This window comes from Spea bombifrons, chromosome 1 (genome assembly GCF_027358695.1).
Source record: "Spea bombifrons isolate aSpeBom1 chromosome 1, aSpeBom1.2.pri, whole genome shotgun sequence".
NCBI lineage: Eukaryota > Metazoa > Chordata > Amphibia > Anura > Pelobatidae > Spea > Spea bombifrons.
In genome coordinates this window covers 164,767,152-164,785,353 of record NC_071087.1, presented here as the reverse complement: position 1 = coordinate 164,785,353, position 18,202 = coordinate 164,767,152, and the positions used below count along the sequence as shown (strand labels likewise).

The 18,202-nt window shown below is 48.2% G+C and overlaps 2 protein-coding genes and 4 non-coding genes across 6 annotated transcripts; 2 read left to right on the top strand and 4 right to left on the bottom strand.

The window, feature by feature from the left end:
* The first annotated feature begins 1,747 nt into the window (after positions 1–1,747).
* Positions 1,748–3,692, top strand: LOC128467365 (resistin-like). Its single transcript, XM_053448997.1, has 4 exons — positions 1,748–1,806; positions 2,087–2,239; positions 2,622–2,699; positions 3,457–3,692. Exons 2-4 carry the CDS (start codon positions 2,122–2,124, stop codon positions 3,591–3,593), a joined length of 333 nt encoding a protein of 110 aa, XP_053304972.1. The 5' UTR covers positions 1,748–1,806; positions 2,087–2,121; the 3' UTR covers positions 3,594–3,692.
* Positions 3,693–12,162: 8,470 nt separating this feature from the next.
* Positions 12,163–13,399, top strand: LOC128467351 (resistin-like). The gene is made up of 3 exons (XM_053448972.1): positions 12,163–12,399; positions 12,780–12,857; positions 13,164–13,399. Exons 1-3 carry the CDS (start codon positions 12,282–12,284, stop codon positions 13,298–13,300), a joined length of 333 nt encoding a protein of 110 aa, XP_053304947.1. The 5' UTR covers positions 12,163–12,281; the 3' UTR covers positions 13,301–13,399.
* A 2,518-nt stretch (positions 13,400–15,917) lies between these two features.
* On the bottom strand, positions 15,918–15,989 carry TRNAP-AGG (transfer RNA proline (anticodon AGG)). The gene has a single exon. It is a non-coding gene; the product is annotated as a tRNA-Pro (tRNA).
* A 246-nt stretch (positions 15,990–16,235) lies between these two features.
* On the bottom strand, positions 16,236–16,307 carry TRNAP-UGG (transfer RNA proline (anticodon UGG)). Its single transcript has one exon. It is a non-coding gene; the product is annotated as a tRNA-Pro (tRNA).
* Positions 16,308–16,511: 204 nt separating this feature from the next.
* TRNAP-CGG (transfer RNA proline (anticodon CGG)) lies at positions 16,512–16,583 on the bottom strand. Its single transcript has one exon. It is a non-coding gene; the product is annotated as a tRNA-Pro (tRNA).
* A 359-nt stretch (positions 16,584–16,942) lies between these two features.
* TRNAP-AGG (transfer RNA proline (anticodon AGG)) lies at positions 16,943–17,014 on the bottom strand. The gene has a single exon. It is a non-coding gene; the product is annotated as a tRNA-Pro (tRNA).
* Positions 17,015–18,202: the final 1,188 nt, after the last annotated feature.

Sequence of the window (18,202 nt, the reverse complement as noted above, 5' to 3'; positions counted from 1 at the left end):
AATGGTACAGAAGTACCTCGAATTCAGATCCCATTTCTTTACACAGCTCCCTGAAGATGCGGTGCCTCAGAGCACTATTTCTCACATAGTTCACGCATTCCACTACAATTTGTAATACTTCTGCCAGTGTTGGAGGCAAGGTTTTTGTTGCCAACGCATGCCTGTGCAGAATACAATGCGTAACAATGATGTGTGGTGCATCGGCTTTCACTAGCGCACCAAAACCAGACTTTCTTCCCAGCATGGCTGGAGCTCCGTCCGAACAAACTGCAGAAACCATATCCCACGAAAGATTGTTGTCTTTGAAGAAGTCATCCACAAGTTTCTTCACAGCGGCTGCCTTACAAAATAAAAAATCTTCCTTTCACATAGCGCACGAATACTGCAAGCTGGCTTAGATCGGAAACGTCTGTGCTCTCGTCGAGTTGAAGGCTGAATTTTGCCGGGCTTGAAATCAGATCTGCAACTACTTGAGCCAAGATGTCTTTGCTCACGTCCTCTATTCTGTCGCTGATGGTGTCATTTGAAAGAGGAATTTGGGATAACTTAACTTCAGACGCTTTTCCCAGCATGATATTCGCCATCGTCAACACAGCTGGTTTTATGAGTGTTTCAGCAATGGTGGGTGGTTTGCCCTGCTTTGCGATCAGGTAAGCAACTTCATACGACGCTGTGAGGATCGGTTTGTTGATGGGTGCAAAGCCGGAAACAGGTAGAGTAGCCTTTTCATGGAATCTAGCTCTCTTCACCTTGAATTCAGCGAGCGTTGTGTTCTTGTGTTTTCCATGCAGCTTAAGGAAGTGTTCTCTTAGTTTTGCCGGTGCTAGACTAGAATTGCTCATCTTGGCATTGCAAATCATGCGGTTAGGACGCTGACTCCCATCACGTTCCGATACATGTGAATCCATATTGTACATATTCGTCCAACCACTTTCTTTTTTTGCTTGACATAGTTAGTATGAAGGGATTAAAATATTAAGAAAGAAATCACACGATGTACCATCATGACAATTACAATTCGACTACTGGGTGCACCAAATTCCCTGCAGCACAGATAGGCCGCCAAGCGATGTGGCGTTATCACCTGCAGCCAATGATGGACAAGCGGGGCGTGTCATCACGAATCATATGAGTCGGGTGTGTGTCTTGACCTCCGCCGAACCCACAAGACTGACTCACCGAACCCCTGGTGTTCGATCGAACCCAAGTTAAGAACCACTTAATACAGCTTAATACTGTGTATGATACCTGTATCTCAGTAGAGCAGGTCTGGTGATGATGAGGTGGTCCTGGCAGTTTAAGGCCAGTGGGCACCTGATGATCTAAGTGCGGCCGATGGCTGGATATGCGCGGCATACTGCATCACCTGATCTGCCGCTGGAGCTCAGACTGGGTGAGTGCATGTAACCGCACCATGTTCTAGATATCACAACCAGAAAGTATGACCCCCGCACCCATATGATCCGGTCCCATTTTGTTTGGGGGCAGATGCTGACCCAGCAAATTCTGCTGACCCCCTACTGATACAACATACAGTATTACAGAGTAACAATAACAGGAATCCCAAATACTATCTCATGTAAAAAACGTTGTAGGGAAGCTGCCAAGCTGTTAGGTCAATAAGAAAGTTCTACAGAAAAATTTGTTGGCTGGAGGCCCCAGATCAAATAAATAGGAGATTTCTGGAGAAAACTGAAGTGTAGTAAAACAAGCAATCACTGGCCAACAGGGTCGCCCGGAGCCCTGGTCCCGGGGGTATAAATGATCCTCCGGATTCAGTTCTCACTCAGAGACTCTCCCAGGCAGGTGAGTAACGGGGATCGGCTCCGAGTCACTGGGGCAGCTGTAGGGTTTGGGGTTTAACATAGAGGGGCATCTGGGCTTGATTTCTGGTGAAACTGATGTGGGGCGAGGGGCACATTCTGTGGTAGACAGATTATGTGGAGTAGAAATTTGACTTTCTGGGGGAAAAAAGGTTTATTATGTGGGTCAGAAGGGTACATTTGGAAGGGTAGCAAAAGTACATTTTGTGGGGTACGAAGGGTGCTCTTATCGACCGCTGGGGCCACTGTCTCCTCTCCGGCAGGTCTTGTTCTGGAAGCTGTATCCGCAGGTCACACAATGAAGCTGTACGTGCCCCTCCTGGTCATGTCACTGGGGGTAGTTCTCATCAGCGCATGCACCAATGAATGCACAATTAATGACATCTTATCTGACCACAAGCTCATGAACTCTCTGGGTAAGAGATGCGTTTAAAGTGTTTAGAGCTGGACGGGTGGGAGCGATAGGGACTGGAGAGAGGGGGTCCCGGGAGATCCATCAAACCCCATTATCTCCTTTAAACCCGTAAGCAGATGAGACGTCTCTGTGATAAAGGTTCCTTAATGCATTTGGGCAGATGGAAGGGGCTCAGTGTTTATCCACGGAGGTCACTCGCTCCGGGAGTAATGATTGGGGTAATTTGGGGTATCAGGGAATGTGACGTCGAGCGTTACCAGGGGGCTTCTCTCCAATCATATCTCTAGTTTCTTGGTCTTTAATCCCCCGGTCCTTTTCCGTGATGATGATCTGACCCCGCCAACATCTCTCACCCAAACACTTCATGCCTCCTTCTGTTTCAGCTGTGAAGGTTGCGGAGAACACCAGGATCATGTGCACGGACGTCAAACAGAGCGGGAGTTTTGCGACGTGTCCTGGAGGTAGGTCGGGTCCCTCAGACACTAAACGGTTCAAACAGTAAAACACAATTCTAGATTCGCGCAGAAGGAAAAACAGAACCTGCCGACAGACCGGCCCCCATTCGGCCCCCGTCTGGTCGCCCGTCTTTCCTGCTGTAAAGACTCAAAGCTTAATCAGTCGTTGGTCTTGTCTTAAATTCAAGAGCCGTATGCCTATCCCATGCATGTTTAATACCCTCACTGTAATACCCTCTACCACTTCAGATGGGAGGCTGTTCCACTTATCTACCACCCTCTCGTGAAAGAAAAACTTCTTTCCATCCCATCTCAGCATCTGGCTCGCTAGTGTTAGATTTCGGTCTCTTGTAACTTTTCTCCTCCTGTGAAATAAATGTCCGTCCTGTCCTGTTTCCCTCTCTCCCCCGTCTCTTTCTCTCCCATCCCCTTTCTCCTTTCTCCTCATCTCTCTCCATTGCCCTCTCTTCTCTCCCTCCCATTACTTTACATTTATAAACATTAAACTGCAGCTGATACTCTCGACTTCTTCTGTCCTGACGCTTTCTGTTGCGTAGAGAATTTATTGAGATTAAGATCCCAGGTGGACATATTTTTTCTCCAAACTTCATAAAAACCTAAATATTTTAATTCTAATTTAGAAATGATTATTATATTATTGTTATTATTCTAATTTAGAAATGATTATTATATTATTATTATTATAATTTAGAAATTATTTTATCTAGTATCTGAGTTTTGACAGAATATTCTTCTTCCATAGGTTTCACCCCCACCGGCTGCGCATGCGGGATGGCCTGTGGGTCGTGGGATATCCAGTCCCAAACTACGTGTCACTGTCAATGTCGCATCATGGACTGGACCACAGCTCGATGCTGCAAGGTGGCCGCAAAGTGGTGATACGAATAGACAGAGGAGACGCTCGCGTTGCGTACCTCGGCTTCCGAGTATTGATTATAATAATAATAATGAATAATAAAAGTGCTGACTTATAACGCAGTGCCTGTTTTTGTAATTTTCCCGTTAATGATAATAGTGAATAATTTATGAAAGGTGAAAGCGTGACGTATCCAGACGTGGCAGCGAGACCGTCTACCGGCCTCGGGAACACGGACCGGTTTCACCTTCTCCCCCAGTCAGCGGATGGACAGAACTGACATCGCGTACAAACCGCGAGACCACGCAGGACACGGACAGCAGCAGCTTAACCGAGTACATAGAGCGATGGCGTCTGTGTCCTGTGATCGTACAAACACGTGGAACAGACAGACACACGTAATACAGACAGGCAACAGTAACCACATCACACCGAAACAAACGAGTGCCAGGGGTGCGGATACAGGGGCATTACTGCAGCAGTAACACCGGAGGGTGGGGGGTATGACAGAAGTCCACAGGCGGGGAGTGAGGACTTGGGGATCCGCCGAGATCAGGCGGTTCCTGGCAAACCACAAAGTCTCCTTAACACATTGGGGGCCACGCTTCTTCAATGGCACTCCTGTGTGCGTTCCTGGAACAAGTCCTTACAAAAACGAGTAGTAGGAGAGAAACTTCCTGTCCACGGAAGTCTTTTAGTTCAATTTCCAGCAAAGTCGGCCCAAAAAGACACAGTCGGAACCGATGTAGTGAGGTCTCCTCTGCCCCGATGCACCGCAGGCAGTGTCTAACGCTCCTTGCATGCATTAATGACCTTCATTAATAACCATCCATGCCAACTCACCATATCTATTGTCCAGCCTGCTCGATGTCACGTTAGAACTGTCTCTGCTGTGGGATCGGGAGCCCTGGAATCTGTGTCCTTATAGATCACCTCATGGGACTGCAAGTCCAGTTTAACTCCATACAGCTGCTGTTCCCTCATAAACGTGTAAGGGATTGAGCTGTCCCACCTGTCACCCTTCTGGAGAGGGTTACTGAGTTCCCAGCTGAGCCATTTGCGGTCTCTCTCGTGGTCTTACGCACACACTCACACACAAAGAAGGCCTTTAGCCACATTGGCATATCAGGCACAGCTTTGCCACCTTTGGAAGGAGTTCTTGTACTCGACTGTGCCCTTCACTTCTGAACATTTTTGAGCCCCAGATGAAGTAAAAAACTGTTCTGATGAAGACTTGACTGACTGTGGCCATAAGGTGCCACGCTCAGATCACGTACAGAACTTTCTCCTCAATGGTCTTTAAGGCTCTTCACTCCAATCTTCTGTTTTACCTTCTTCGGCCTTCCCATCTTTTCAGCACGAGCCATCCCCACCAAACAATGGTGTAAAGGCAGTAGACAGATCCCGGTGTCTGAAGAGCATGCTCTCTAACTTCCTGCGGTTGACCTTGGCTCCTGAAGCTTTGCGGAGGTCCTCGCGTGTCTGGATGACTGCTCTCACTGCACAGGACACTGTCAGGATGGAGAAATCATACAATAACCTGCTTGTTAGTACTTTAGTCTGGATCTTGTAGTAGGAGATGGGACAGTAGTTCTCCAAGTCTCTCAGGCTCTTCTGTTGGCACAAGATGGTGATCATACCCTCTCTCAGCGTAGGAGACATCTTGCCTTTAGTCACCACTCATACATGCCCTCCTTACATATGAGTTTAGTAAATGAGAGAAAAATACAGCTAAAGACGAGCTACACAAAAATAGGAAAAAAACAGTCACGAAGGGTACAAAATTTCAAAAACAGCCCGGTCACGAGGGGTTAAACATCTTACTCTTAATTTGAGAATTTCAAGAAAAACAAGCCAACGAAAAGCAGCCCTCTTGGGTTTACTAAAAAAAGTAACCAGTAGATTTGTATCCAGTAAATGTTCTCGCTAACTGGCTCTTTATACACCATCCAAGGTGGCTGCAAGTACAGGAGTCACAGCACAGGCGTCTGACCGCGCAGGCGCTGTCTTTATATAATGGGGGGGTACATTTAGCTCTGAGGCAGGGATCAGGAGCTCCATCTAGTGGTTAAGATTCTCATTGCATATAGTAAAGTGTTGGGGTATGACTGAGCAGGAAGCCACTGCCGCTAGAGTGAGGACCGCTCTACCACTTAAGCTGCCCCTTAGGTTCGGAGTGTGGAGGAGGCACAAGAGGTTGGGGCCAGAACCAAAAATGATAGAGTGAGCATTCAGAATAGTATGGACCCCACAGTCCAAACTGTTATTTTGTTGAATTGAGTCCTCGCACAAGTAGACCATCAATTCTTCTCTTTATAAACCATATGTTTGATAACAAGTTTGTAACAGGCAGCTGCAATAGACAATAATATGTCATAATATTTCCTTCACGGAATTTATCACTTCCCGGGTGTTACACCAAGGCACCAGCGCTGTTGGAGCACCAGGAATCTGTGTTAAAAGGTTAAGAAGTGAGGAAGTGGTGCCTCAGCTTATATTCCCGCCAGATACAGAGCTGTAAACATGGCCAATGAAAGACAAGGACACAAAGCGTTTCTGCGCAAGGCCCCAGTCATATCCCCTTCCCCATTGGTCCAGGGGCCCACATTACAGTCAATTACCCATAACCTAGACATAAATTAATATACCGTATATGAACAGTTCTTCATCAGATCATAAAGGGGCCCTCTGGACCAATGGGGAAGGTGGACATGACTGTTGGTTCTAAGGGGTTAAAAGGAGGATAAGAGGAGGGTACCTACCTGAATCTGGTTCCTGACCGCCCTCCCCCGTTAGGGTTGTTAGTAAATTTGGGTCTTTTTTTATATTGTGACAGTGTTGGTGTCGCCCCTGCCAGCGCTTTAGACAGTGTGTGATCCTGGTGCTCGCCCAAAAGGGTCTCGGGGAGTGCAGATGGCTGATGGCATCGGACGGACTAGGACTGCCTACTGGGCCAGAAAGTTCAATAGCTGGGGTGTTGTTTCTAAGTTATGTTATGAATAAAGCTGTGGCCCTAATGCCCTACTTACACTAATTTGGCCGTTGCTTATTTATCTGCCCAAGGTGAGGGACGACTGAGAGTTACAAGGCTACAGGCTGAAGCAGTCGTGTGGATCAGATAACAAAACAGTCCAAAGTAATTTACAAAAGAGTTTCCAACAGTACCCAAACAGGAAAAAGACACTTATACCTGTACATCTATAGGGGCGTGAAGGGGTTAATGAATGATCGTCATGTAAAGCATGTATTTGTAAGGTAAAAATATGGCGGAGTCCGGTATGCAAGCCAGGGTCAGGGTATCCAGAAGATCAGCAAAGTCCGTTAAACAAGCAGGGTCACAACAAAACAATAGTTCAGCAATTGGAACACACAGAGAGAGAAATATACCAAGTGCCCAGCAGCAGGAGCTGCTGGGTTTTAAATGTTCCCGGGCTGGTGACGTCATCGGGAGCGCGCGCGGCCCCCACCCTCCTGAAGCAGAGAAAAACGCGGTCGAGGATGGACCCGTGTCTGTGCCGGCTGGATGCGGCGTGGACCGAGCCGCGTCTCTGCCGGCTGGACGCGGCGTGGATGCTGCGGAGGACCGACCCGCGGGTATTCCGGTGAGTGGCTGCGGGTCGGTCGTCCGCATGGTTGCTGACAGTATTCATACTTCCCAACATTTCAAAATGTGAAAGAGGGACACTTTTTCTTTTTAATTAACCATTACAAGCGATTGCACTTCACGATGCCGCATTCGCATCACCACTTAAAACACGCTTCATGCATAAAAATAACCAACACATTGAATTAAAATCCCATGAGGCCCAGCCGGACATACTACTTCCATGATGCTGGCTGAGCATCATGGGACGTGCAGTTAATGGTAATAAAAGCTGCAGATTTTAGCTGTGAATTACAATTCCCATGATGCTCAGCCAGCCAGATGTCCACCATAATGCTGGCTGAGTATCATTGGAAGAGTAGTCCACAGCAGCAGATAATTTTTTTAATTAATAAAGGCTAATGTTAGCCTCCCTCCCAGGACCCTTACACACTGCCTTTACATACACCTGCCCATAAACACACGTATACACATACACTGTCCTTGCACACACATATACACATACACTGCCCTTACACATGCCTGTCCATACCCACTGCCTTTACACACACCTGCCCATAAACACACATATTCACATACACTGCCGTTAAACACACATATACTCATGTACGCTGCACTTACACACACCTGCCTTTACACACACATATACACATACACTGCCCTTACACATGCCTGTCCATACCCACTGCCTTTACACACACCTGCCCATAAACACACATATACACATACACTGCCGTTAAACACACATATACTCACGTATGCTGCACTTACACGCCAGCTTACAAATACCTATACTGCTTACAAACACACACAAGCTTACAAAAACACACATAAATACACATACACTGGCCTTTCACCCCTTCTCTTACCTCTTCCTCCATCCTGTGGTGGGAGCGTGAGATCTGTCACTTCAGACCACGCTTTACTGCTCCCTCATCACTATTTGCCAGCTTGTAGTGCTTAGGGAGCAGTTAAGGGAGGTTTGAAGTAACAGACCTTGCGCCCCCTAATGTCGAGCCGAATAGAGGGAGATTGTGATCTCCCAACTAGTCCTGCAGGCTGCTGCTGCTGATCTGGCGGTTGTGCACCCCCTCTCAGCTGCACCCAAGGTGAGTATCGCTCTCGCCTCATCCTTCTTCCACCCCTGCAAAGCGGGACAGAGGTAGGGATAGGTGGGACAGCGGGAAAGAGTTCTGTGAAGGGGCAGCTTCGTGAGGTGAATGAGCAGACTCTCAGGGTGAAGGGGCAAATAAATAAAGACTTCAGGTAAAGGAACCCATCAGGAACTGATCATGTTACGGGATCTCCCTCTCAGAGAGGTGCCACGGTGTCTCCACAAAGACGACAAAACAATGGAGGGTGATACCTGATTAGAAGCTGCGGACAATGGAACCATTTATTGCGCAGGCACCAGACACAAACTGTGATCCCCACTTTCTCCCCATCTCTCACACTATCTACCCCCTCTCACACTATCTACCCCCTCTCACACTTTCTTACTATCTACCCCCTCCCTACCCTCCCTTCTCACACTATCTAACCTCTCCCTACCCCCCTTCTCACTAGCTACCCTCCCTTCTCACTAGCTACCCTCTCCCTATCGCCCCCTTCTCACTAGCTACCCTCTTCCTACCGCCCCCTTCACACTAGCTACACTCTCCCTACCCCCTTCTCACCAGCTACCCTCTCCCTACCCCCCTTCTCACTAGCTACCCTCTCCCTACCCCACCTCCTCACTGTCTACCCCAGGGGTGTCCAAGTTTTTTCTGCAGTGGGCCACTTCATCAGAATTGTATACGTGCGCGGGCCGCGCTCATTTTTCACTGTGAGAAAATATGGCCTTTAATAAAATATGCAGATTAAAATAAAGTAAATGACACAAAACCTTTACTTTTCCTCTCACTGATTTCTGGGCCTAGAAGGTTTTGTGACTACAAATTCAGGACTCAGGATAATTAAAAATGAAATTGTTCTATTTATTCCAGGGATGCACCAAAATGAAAATTCTGGACCAAAACATTCACGGTTCACTTAGCCAAAACCGAAAATGACCCCCCACCTTTAAAAATAATAATAAAAACTCACATTTTTAATAAAAGTAGGTAACACACCACAATTGGACAAAAAAATTAGCAATATGACTTGGCATGATAGGAGTGTGATTGCTAACAGCAATCACACTCCTATCATACCTAGGCAGCCAGTACATGTTGGTACAGGGTGGCTGTAAGTGATGTGCAGACCCCATACTGCTGGCAGCATCAATACACAAGGGGGCAGCTAGCTAGGTTTCACCATGTACTGGCTGACTTGGCATTATAGGAGTGTGATTGCTAACAGCAATCACAGTCCCATCATGCCTAGGTTCCAGCACTTACACATCCATGCTATCACACACACACACACTCATTCATTCATATACTCATTCATTCACAGATTCATTCCCTCAATCACGCATACCGATTCAAAGACCCTCCCCACCCCCTTACCTGCACTGCAGCTCCTCGATGCCGCTCAGACTTCAGCAGGGGGCGCGGCCTCCCTCTGCGTTCTCTGGTACTGCACAGAGGAAGCAGGATGTGATGTGATGTCACGTGAACTCTGCTGGGTTCCGCTTCCTTTGTGCAGTACAGAAGACCCTCCCACAGGTAAGTTGCAGGGCTCTTGTTGTAGCAGGGCTTGAGGTGCGGAACGCGTAAGATCGGTTGCCCTGGCTGCCGATCTTACGCGGGCCGCATTTGCGGCGTTTCTATTGGGGGGGGTCCTACGGCCCTGAGGGGGATTTCTTCGTTATCGGTCCCCCCCGCATGAGTTACTGGGGGGGATCTGTCCCCCACTGGTTCCTACGCCCATGCCCGTCCTAATATAACATTCTCCTGACACTGGGGCCGAGCCGGCAGAGGTGGCCGACAGCCTCTCACCGGGATGTGGACATCTTATAATTATTATTATTACCCTCTATCCTATTATCACCTATCATCCCACACTATCTACCCCTTACTCTTACCCCTGGTCCCCGGTTCTTGTTACAGAGGCAGTGAGTTCACAAATATAATGAGGAATAAAGGTTTGAAAAGGAAAGAGTTAAATCTGCAACTGAACACCAAGTGTTTATTGGATCCCTTCATGGGGAGGGAGGAGAAGATCTATATTGGGGGAACTTCCTGTATTTCAGGGTGCGGGGAATTCCCGGTTTGTGAAAGTTATTTGTTTTACCGGCCAATGTTAATATTGAGCAGACGTTATCAGATCATTTCGTAATTGCTTGAATCCCTCCCATGAGAGAAAGGAGATAAAGGAGGGAATTCTCTCCCACACAGATAGACTGGAGTTATCTGGAGCTCGTGGCTCCCGGAGAGGGTCCCAGGTGGTCCCTATATTTTACCCCATCAGCCACCTTTATAAATATATGGCTACTGGGCCCAGTCTAGTGCCGCCCTGGGGGAGCATACCTGGGAACTCTCAGGGTTTTTCCCATATATAAGGGTCTTGAGATAAGAGACAAAATCTCAGGGTCCCGCTGAGACATGACAGAAGACTTCTTCTGCTGGGATCATATATGACTCCTTGCTGGTGCTTTTGCTGCCAGTTGATATTCCTGCTTGAATGCAGGTGGCTCAGTTCCATTTATAAATAAATAATGTCAGGTATTGGAGCCATTTGGGTAACACGTGTGGCGAATCGCTACACAGACTCTGCATGATGGACCAACTTAACAGAGTCTCAGGGGCAGCTCATTTAGAAAGTTCTCAGGTATGTGGATGAGTCTAGAATCACCTGAGACACGATGTGGGACCCTGGCTGAATCTAGCACACCAGGCCAAATCTAGCACCCCCTGGCACACCAGGCCGAGTTTAGCACCCCCTGGCACAAGCTTAATACTGTGTATAATACCTGAGGTCTCACCAGGGCAGGTCTGGTGATGACGAAGTAGTCCTGGCACGTTTAGGCCAGTAGGCACCTGATGATCTAACTGCAGCCGATGGCTGGATATGCGCAGCACAGGACACAAGACAGGGACAGACCTTTGAATTAGGGACTATCCTAGGAAATCCAGGACACATGGCCGCCATACTGCCTGCTCACTGCCCCAACCGACAGCTGCCCCATAAAAACACACTCCGAAGGTTTGAACTTGATGGACTTAGGTCTTTTTTCAACCTTATGCACTATGAACGATGTAATGAGTTAGTCCGGGATCCGGTGATCTGTGTTATCTTTACAGACTGAGACCCCAAGTGTGACCCCCACTCCCATATGATCCGGCCCCATTTTGTTTGGGGGCAGATGCTGACCCAGCACATTCTGCTGACCCCCTACTGTTAACCCCAACAGGGGGCGCAACATATAGTATTACCGAGTAACAATAACAGGAATCCCAAATACTTTCTCATCTAAATAAAGATTTAGAGAAGAACAATAAAAAAAAACATTTTCCTAAGGAGAAAACTGCGGTTTAGTAAAACAAACATATTACTTTGAAAAAGGGGGGCCCCAGGGTACAGGGGCCCTGTGAAGCAAGGGGTCTCGGCCAATGAATATGGTGCCCACCAGATGCCAGCTCAGTGCCACTGCCGGCTGCGGCGTCCATTCCTGTCTGTCTCTCTTGTGTAGGCGTAAAGGGTTACTCTGCTAGGGAGGGGTTAATCAGCCTCATTCACTGGCCAATAGGGTCGCCCGGAGCCCTGAGCACGGGGGTATAAATGATCCTCCGGATTCAGTTCTCACTCATAGACTCTCCCAGGCAGGTGAGTAACGGGGATCGGCTCCGAGGCACTGAGTCGCTGTAGGGTTTGGGGTTTAATATGGAGAGGGGCATCTGGGCTCAATTTGGGGTGAAAACATTCAGGAAGAATACATTCTGTGTATTAGAAAGGGGGGTTCTTGTGGGGAAGGAAGGGTTCAATGCGTGGGGCACATTCTGTAGGGCAGAAGAGCTACATTTTGTGGGGCAGTAAGGGTATGCTCTGTGGGGTAGGTAGAATACATACTGTGGGGTATGAAGGGTATATTTTGGAAGGATCCATTCTGCTCTTATCGACCGCTGGGGTCACTCTCTCCTCTCCGGCAGGTCTTGTTCTGGAAGCTGTATCCGCAGGTCACACAATGAAGCTGTACGTGCCCCTCCTGGTCATGTCACTGGGGGTAGTTCTCATCAGCGGATGCCCCAATGAATGCACCCTTAATGACCTTTTATCCCTCAACAATCTCATGAAATCCATGGGTAAGAGATGCGTTTAAAGTGTTTAGAGCTGGACGGGTGGGAGCGATAGGGACTGGAGAGAGGGGGTCCCGGGAGATCCATCTATCCCCCATTATCTCCTTTACACCCGTAAGCAAATGAGACGTCTCGGTGATAAAGGTTCCTTAATGCATTTGGGCAGATGGAAGGGGCTCGGTGTTTATCCACGGAGGTCACTCGCTCCGGGAGTAATGATTGGGGTAATTTGGGGTATCAGGGAATGCGACGTCGAGCGTCACCAGGGGGCTTCTCTCCAATCATATCTCTAGTTTCTTGGTCTTTAATCCCCCGGTCCTTTTCCGTGACTTTGTTCCGACCCCGCCAACATCTCTCACCCCAACATTTCATGACTCCTCTTTCAGCTGCTACGGTTCTGGAGAACGCCAGGATAGTGTGCACGGACGTCACACAGAAAGGGGCAAATGCGGCATGTCCAGCAGGTAGGTCTTCCTGTTGTGAAGACTCAAACCTTCATCAGTCGTTGGTCTCGTCTTAGATTCAGGAGCCGTATGTCTATCCCATGCATGATTATATACCCTCACTGTATTACCCTCTACCACTTCTGCTGGGAGGCTGTTCCACTTATCTACCACCCTCTCAAAGTAAATCTTCTATTCCATCTCAGTGTCTGGCTCTCTAGTGTTAGATTCCGGTCTCTTGTTGTAACTTTTCCCCTCCTTTGAAATAAATGTCCCTCCCGTCCTCTGTAAATATCTGAGTTTTGACAGAAAACGCTTTTTCTGCAGATTCCACCCCCACCGGCTGCGCATGCGGGATGGGCTGCGGGTCGTGGGATATCCAGTCCCAAACTACGTGTCACTGTCAATGCGCCAACATAGACTGGACTTCGGCTCGATGCTGCAAGGTGGCCGCTAAATCGTGACGGGAATAGACAGAGGAGACGCTCGCGTTGCGTACCTCGGCTTCCGAGTATTAATTATAATAATAATAATGAATAATAAAAGTGCTGACTTATAACGCAGTGCCTGTTTCTGTAATTTTCTCGTTAATGATAATAGTGAATAATTTATGAAAGGTGAAAGTGTGACGTATCCAGACGCGGCAGCGAGACCGTCTACCGGCCTCGGGAACACGGACCGGTTTCACCTCCTCCCCCAGTCAGCGGATGGACAGAACTGACATCGCCTACAAACCGCGAGACCGCGCAGGACACGGACAGCAGCAGCTTAACCGAGTACATAGAGCGATGGCGTCTGTGTCCTGTGATCGTACAAACACGTGGAACAGACAGACACACAAAATACAGACAGGCAACAGTAACCACATCACACCGCAACAAACGAGTGCCAGGGGTGTGGATACAGGGGCATTACTGCAGCAGTAACACCGGAGGGTGGGGGGTATGACAGAAGTCCACACGCGGGGAGGGGAGTGAGGACTTGGCGTTAATCTACCTTCTCAAGACTGTCAATGAAAGAGTGGTCTCTGAGCAAACTGAGGATCAGCCCGTGACAGCCTCAGACTGTCACTTGCTCCCTACCCGGGATCGGGGGGCTCCTGGAAAAGCACAAAGCCTCTGAATACTCCACGGTGTCTTTGAGTTCGATTTCCAGCAAAGTCGACCCAAAAGGACGCGGCCGGAAGCGATGTAGCGAGGTCTCCTCCGCCCGGTGCACCGCGGGCAGCGTCTGGTCCTGTCACTGCTTTATTTCAGTGTATTCATTATTTCGCGTACTCGCACTTTCATTTAGAATGTTATAACTTTACTAATAGATGGAAGTGAAATGGTTAACTGTATATGTGCTTTCTGATTAATTTTTAATATATACTAATAGATCCAGTCAGTTCAAGGTCCTTCAGCTCGTGCCAAGCCATGATGCCACGTTCATAGATGGACTTCTAACCAAGACAAAGGGTGCATCCGATGAAGAAAGTGGGAGCCCTTGCATCAGCGACACACTGTATGAAGCAATTTATTATCTCTATATTTATTTTCATGGACTCTGCTTTATAGAGTTATTTTTTGATTGAATTTCATTATTGTTGATAATATTTATTTATTCAATAAACATTAAAGTTTGATTCACAATTTTCTAGTCCCTTTATTATATTCTCAATTTTTCAATATGAATAGCCTCACATTTCTATAGAATTATTTCTGGAGGCAGCCGTATGATCAGCTCTGCTAAACCCTGACAAATAACACGTTAAAAACGGGAATAACGGTGCAGACCGCGTTATAATGAAGTTCCAAACCCCCCGACATGCGTCAATCTCCCAAAATCTGCTCAGTCCTGTGCTTGGCTCTGATGAGATTATAGATCCCCCTCGGAGACCTCGAGATGTCTCGCATGTCCCAACTCAGACTCCTCCAAAGGGGGGTGCAGGTAAGAGCGAGACAGAAAGCCCTGATGGTATAAGAGGAAGGGCGCCATGATCAGGCCTGAGTTTTGGTATTGGGCGCAGGCTGCCCTTTTGGTGACCCCAGATGGGAGGGGGGGTTATTTTGTCCTTTGCTTGACCCTAGGAGGACAGTGTGAGTGACAGCAAGGGTGGGGTCAGATACTCGATAGGTGAGTTTAAGGTAGCAACAGAGGTGAAATAAAACAAACAGGGCTATATATACAAGTGTTGCCTGAGGGTGTGGTGCAGGATTTTAACAAACTTATAGGAAGTAGAGCAGACCTGTTTAGGGAGAAATTACCGCCCACCCTCCTCAAAGAACGTGTATAAGACAAAACAATTTTTTTTTTTTACAATATAGTCAATGTGTTAGTATGTTGGTGTGCTTATTGGGAATTATTGGATAGTTTGTTGTTCAAGTTGGTCGTATATTGCGGGATACCCATCAGGTATGGGTCCGCGTTGGTTCAAGTGTACGGTGTGGGTCTTTCCTGCGGGCAGGGTCCCAAGGGGAAGCTGGGTGGTAGTACTGACAAAGCCCACCTGCTGGTGCAGTTTACGGCTGGTGGGAAGAGCGCAGTACATGGTAACAAAGTGAATGGGACTGTTTATTGTTGATTAAGCAAATGTGGGGCTCACTGATAGTTGGAAGAAATAGCCCCATGATGTACTTGTTGTACAGCGGGATTGGCGACAACAGCCACGGCGCTGGGCAGCGCTGTTCAGCTTAGGCTCATCCGGGATTTGAACCGGGGACCTCCCGCACCCAAGGCGAGAACCATACCCCTAGACCAAAGAGCCAGAAACCTATGCACTCCCTGCCGCCGGACGTGTCGAACTCCTTGAGGATGGATTGTCACTGCAAGCATTCGCTGATGAAACTGCGCAACGATAAAAAAAAAAAATGCTAATAATACAAAAAAAATAAAAGAAGAAGACGTAAAAAGCCAGGTTTCAGGGTCTAGCATTAAATGACCATTACCCGTTTCAAAATGCATCCTTCGAGTCAGCACAAACCGTGCCTTTCCAGTGTAGATTGGAGCCGAGGTAGTCGAATCGCCCCGTTTGCTGGAGGACGATTTTCCGTCATCTCAAGGAAAGGACGTAAAAGAGGGCGCGCACGAAAGCTGCTGTGTGGGCTCGTCCGGGATTTGAACCCGGGACCTCTCGCACCCTAAGCGAGAATCATACCCCTAGACCAACGAGCCAGACCGTTAGCAGTGGCTCCGGGCCCAGAGTTGAGATGAAGAGAGACTTTCGCACAGGCGCTAAAAGGATGTCGAGTGCAGTCTTGACGGCGGCGGCGACGACGACAAAGCCACTGTCAGGGGAAACGTCCCATTGTAAAGCGACAGCATTTTCATCGAGACGGAGCAGAAAAGGTATTTTGGCAGCCTCCTCCTAAATGAGGCGGCGCGCGTTACGCAGACCGCTCAGCCCAACGGGCAGTTCTCGGGCTCGTCCGGGATTTGAACCCGGGACCTCTCGCACCCAAAGCGAGAATCATACCCCTAGACCAACGAGCCAGACAGATATTGAGCTGGCCGCGGCGTGAGCCCGAATGAGCTGAAAGTTTAGCAGGGAAGCTAAAACAGACGTCCAGCGGCACGCCGGCGTCTGCAACCTTCCCGTCCCAAGGCAACCGCTTCTTCTTTAATGCGGAAGTACAGCGGGATTAGCGACAACTTCTTAAAAGAGACGCCTCGCAGAGAAGAGGCGCTGTTCAGCTTGGGCTCGTCCGGGATTTGAACCCGGGACCTCTCGCACCCGAAGCGAGAATCATACCCCTAGACCAACGAGCCAGAAACCTACGTGTGCTCTGCCGCCGGACGTGTCGAACTCCTCGAGGATGGATTGTCACTGCAAGCATTCGCTGATGAAACTGCGCGACGATAAAAAAATAAAAATAAATAAATAAACAAAACAAAAATGATAACAATACAAAAAAAATAAAAGAAGCAGACGTAAAAAGCCAGGTTTCAGGGTCTAGCATTAAATGACCATTCCCCGTTTCAAAATGCATCCTTCGAGTCAGCACAAACCGTGCCTCTCCGGTGTAGATTGGAGCCGAGGTAGTCGAATCGCCCCGTTTGCTGGAGGACGATTTTCCGTCATCTCAAGGAAAGGACGTAAAAGGGGGCGCGCACGAAAACTGCTGTGTGGGCTCGTCCGGGATTTGAACCCGGGACCTCTCGCACCCTAAGCGAGAATCATACCCCTAGACCAACGAGCCAGACAGCTGGCAGGCGCTCCGGGCCCGGTGATCGGAAGAAGAGAAAGTTTAGCAGGGACGCTAAAGGGACGTCGAGCGACAAAGCCTCTGGCTCTCTGCAGCCAAGCACCCGAGTGGCATTTTCTCTGAGGCGGAGCAGAAAGGTAAGGGTTCTCCTAAAATGAGGCCGTGGCTCGGGCTCGGGCACGGCCTCATTTGAACCCGGGACCTCTCGCACCCAAAGCGAGAATCATACCCCTAGACCAACGAGCCAGACAGCGAAAATCCTGCGGCGTGAGCCCGAATGTACGAGAAGTTTAGCAGGGAAGCTAAAACGGACGTCAAGCGCCACCTCCCCGGCGGTAAGAAATTAACCGGTAAGTATTAACCCCTATCACCCCAGTCCGTGCCTCTAGTTTAATATAATTTCGTTACACGTGGTTTTAAACGGCACTATTTTTGTGTTAATTACATTTTGCAAGAATTCCAGACTAGAAATAACCAAATGTTGTTTCTGTGATAAACATGGTTAATAAAGTTTTTCAACGGTTTGATTAAATTCACAAAATCCAGCATTAACCCAAAATAGTTCCAGGTGGAGTTTTTCCTGGACAATGTCTTATGGGCTGTAACAGCAGAGGAGGGTTATTACAGCGCATGGGGTCACCACGGGGCAAATAAATCAGACACAAGGTTTTCAGGCAGTGCTGGAGATCCACACATATCCATTTATTATCCAACGGGGGCTGACAGGACATATCGATCCACGGCAGTCTTTAGGAAGCCTGATTTCTATAATCCAATCACATGTGGTAATTAAACAATTAATTAGACCGTTAATATTTAACGCCAATTTCACAGAATCCACACAAATAAATGCATATAATGTATAAAAAAACGTTTATTATCCGTTTATAAAAACATATGGGGACTCTAAGGCTCCTTACAGCAGTAAACACAAAAACCCAGACCCTGCCGGCAGATTGGCCCCATCCGGCCCCTGTCTAGTCGGCCGTTTCTCCTGCTGTAACGACTCAAACCTTAATCAGCCGCTGGTCTCGTCTTAGATTCAGGGGCTGTATGTCTATCCCATGCATGTTTAATCCCCTCACTGTATTACCCTCTACCGCTTCTGCTGGGAGGCTGTTCCACCTTCTCTTTCCATATACTTAATGCTAAGTATAGGGTCCTCCTAAACAAACCAACCGG